Source organism: Myotis brandtii, unplaced genomic scaffold (genome assembly GCF_000412655.1).
Source record: "Myotis brandtii unplaced genomic scaffold, ASM41265v1 scaffold579, whole genome shotgun sequence".
Taxonomy (NCBI): Eukaryota; Metazoa; Chordata; class Mammalia; order Chiroptera; family Vespertilionidae; genus Myotis; species Myotis brandtii.
Genome location: NW_005370171.1, coordinates 1,063,492 through 1,064,440, shown reverse-complemented (window position 1 = coordinate 1,064,440; position 949 = coordinate 1,063,492). Strand labels below are relative to the sequence as shown.

The following is a 949-nucleotide window of genomic DNA, read 5'->3' as shown; positions in this document are numbered from 1 at the left end:
GAGGGCCTTCGAACCCCGAACGCTTGCAGCCTCCATCGCCTCCCCACACCCCCGTCCAGGCGGCCAGGCGTGGGGACCCTCCTCCAGCCCGCCTGTCCCCGCCCCTCCTAGAAACTCGGCTGGGGGGCCGGCGGTCACTTTCCAGCGGGAAGACTGGGTCCCAGCTCCGCGGGGGGCCCTGTCCCGCCCGGACCCCTCCCCCAGCCCCACCTGCACAGACGCCTCTCAGACCAGCGGCAGGTTCTCCTTCATCGTTTAATGGCCAGTGCGGTAGAGTTAGTGACAAACAGAGGGGGTGGGACACAGCGGGGGGCAGTCGCCACGCAGTGCGGTGGGTGTGGAGGGCAGGCCGGCACCCCGGAGTCCCCTTAACTCGTACTGAGCCAACCTGGAGCCCCGGAGGGGTCCCGGCTTGGGGGGGGAACCTCCCTACCTGCCAGGGACTCCGGCCCCTCCCTGGGCTTTGCTGGATGGGGGTCAAGGCTTAGGGCTGGAGTTGACTTCAGGCAGGGGCTCCAGGCAGGGGTGGGCCCCCCCACTCTGTCCTGTATCAGACGGCGGAGGAGCAGGTCCCGGGGCAGGCGGACCCCCAGGTCCGTGGCATCAGGTGGGGCCCGGGTGAGGGAGGGGTCCCAGGTGTCCAGGCCGGCACAGACTGTGGTCTGACACTCAGACCCGGAGGTCCCGGTCCTCCCAGCAAACCCGGGGTCCAGGAAAGCCAGGGCTAAGGCTGGGGGCGGAGGGCCCAGCTGAAGGGCTGGCTCGGGTGTGGTGATGTTGTGATTGGGGCGACGGAGGGGGGCCCTCAGAGCTGACCTGGGGGTGGGGTCGCCAGGAGGGACGCTGGCTGGTGACTCTCTCCCGGGGGGACGGCTGAGACTCGCGGAGCACTGGGCGCAGTGGCGGGGAGAGCGGCGTGAGGCGCAGGGCACAGTGTGGGCGAGTCCGG

General features: G+C 70.4%; 1 protein-coding gene across 1 annotated transcript in view; it reads left to right on the top strand.

The window, feature by feature from the left end:
• The window catches only part of LOC106728261 (trinucleotide repeat-containing gene 18 protein-like), a gene marked incomplete at its 5' end in the record, with an annotated part of 11,391 nt that extends 10,663 nt beyond the window's left edge, over positions 1–728 (top strand). Inside the window, 2 exons of the mRNA XM_014549996.1 lie at positions 555–607; positions 698–728. Coding sequence (XP_014405482.1) covers positions 555–607; positions 698–728 — 84 coding nt within the window. The remainder of the gene's footprint in view (positions 1–554; positions 608–697) is intronic.
• Positions 729–949: the final 221 nt, after the last annotated feature.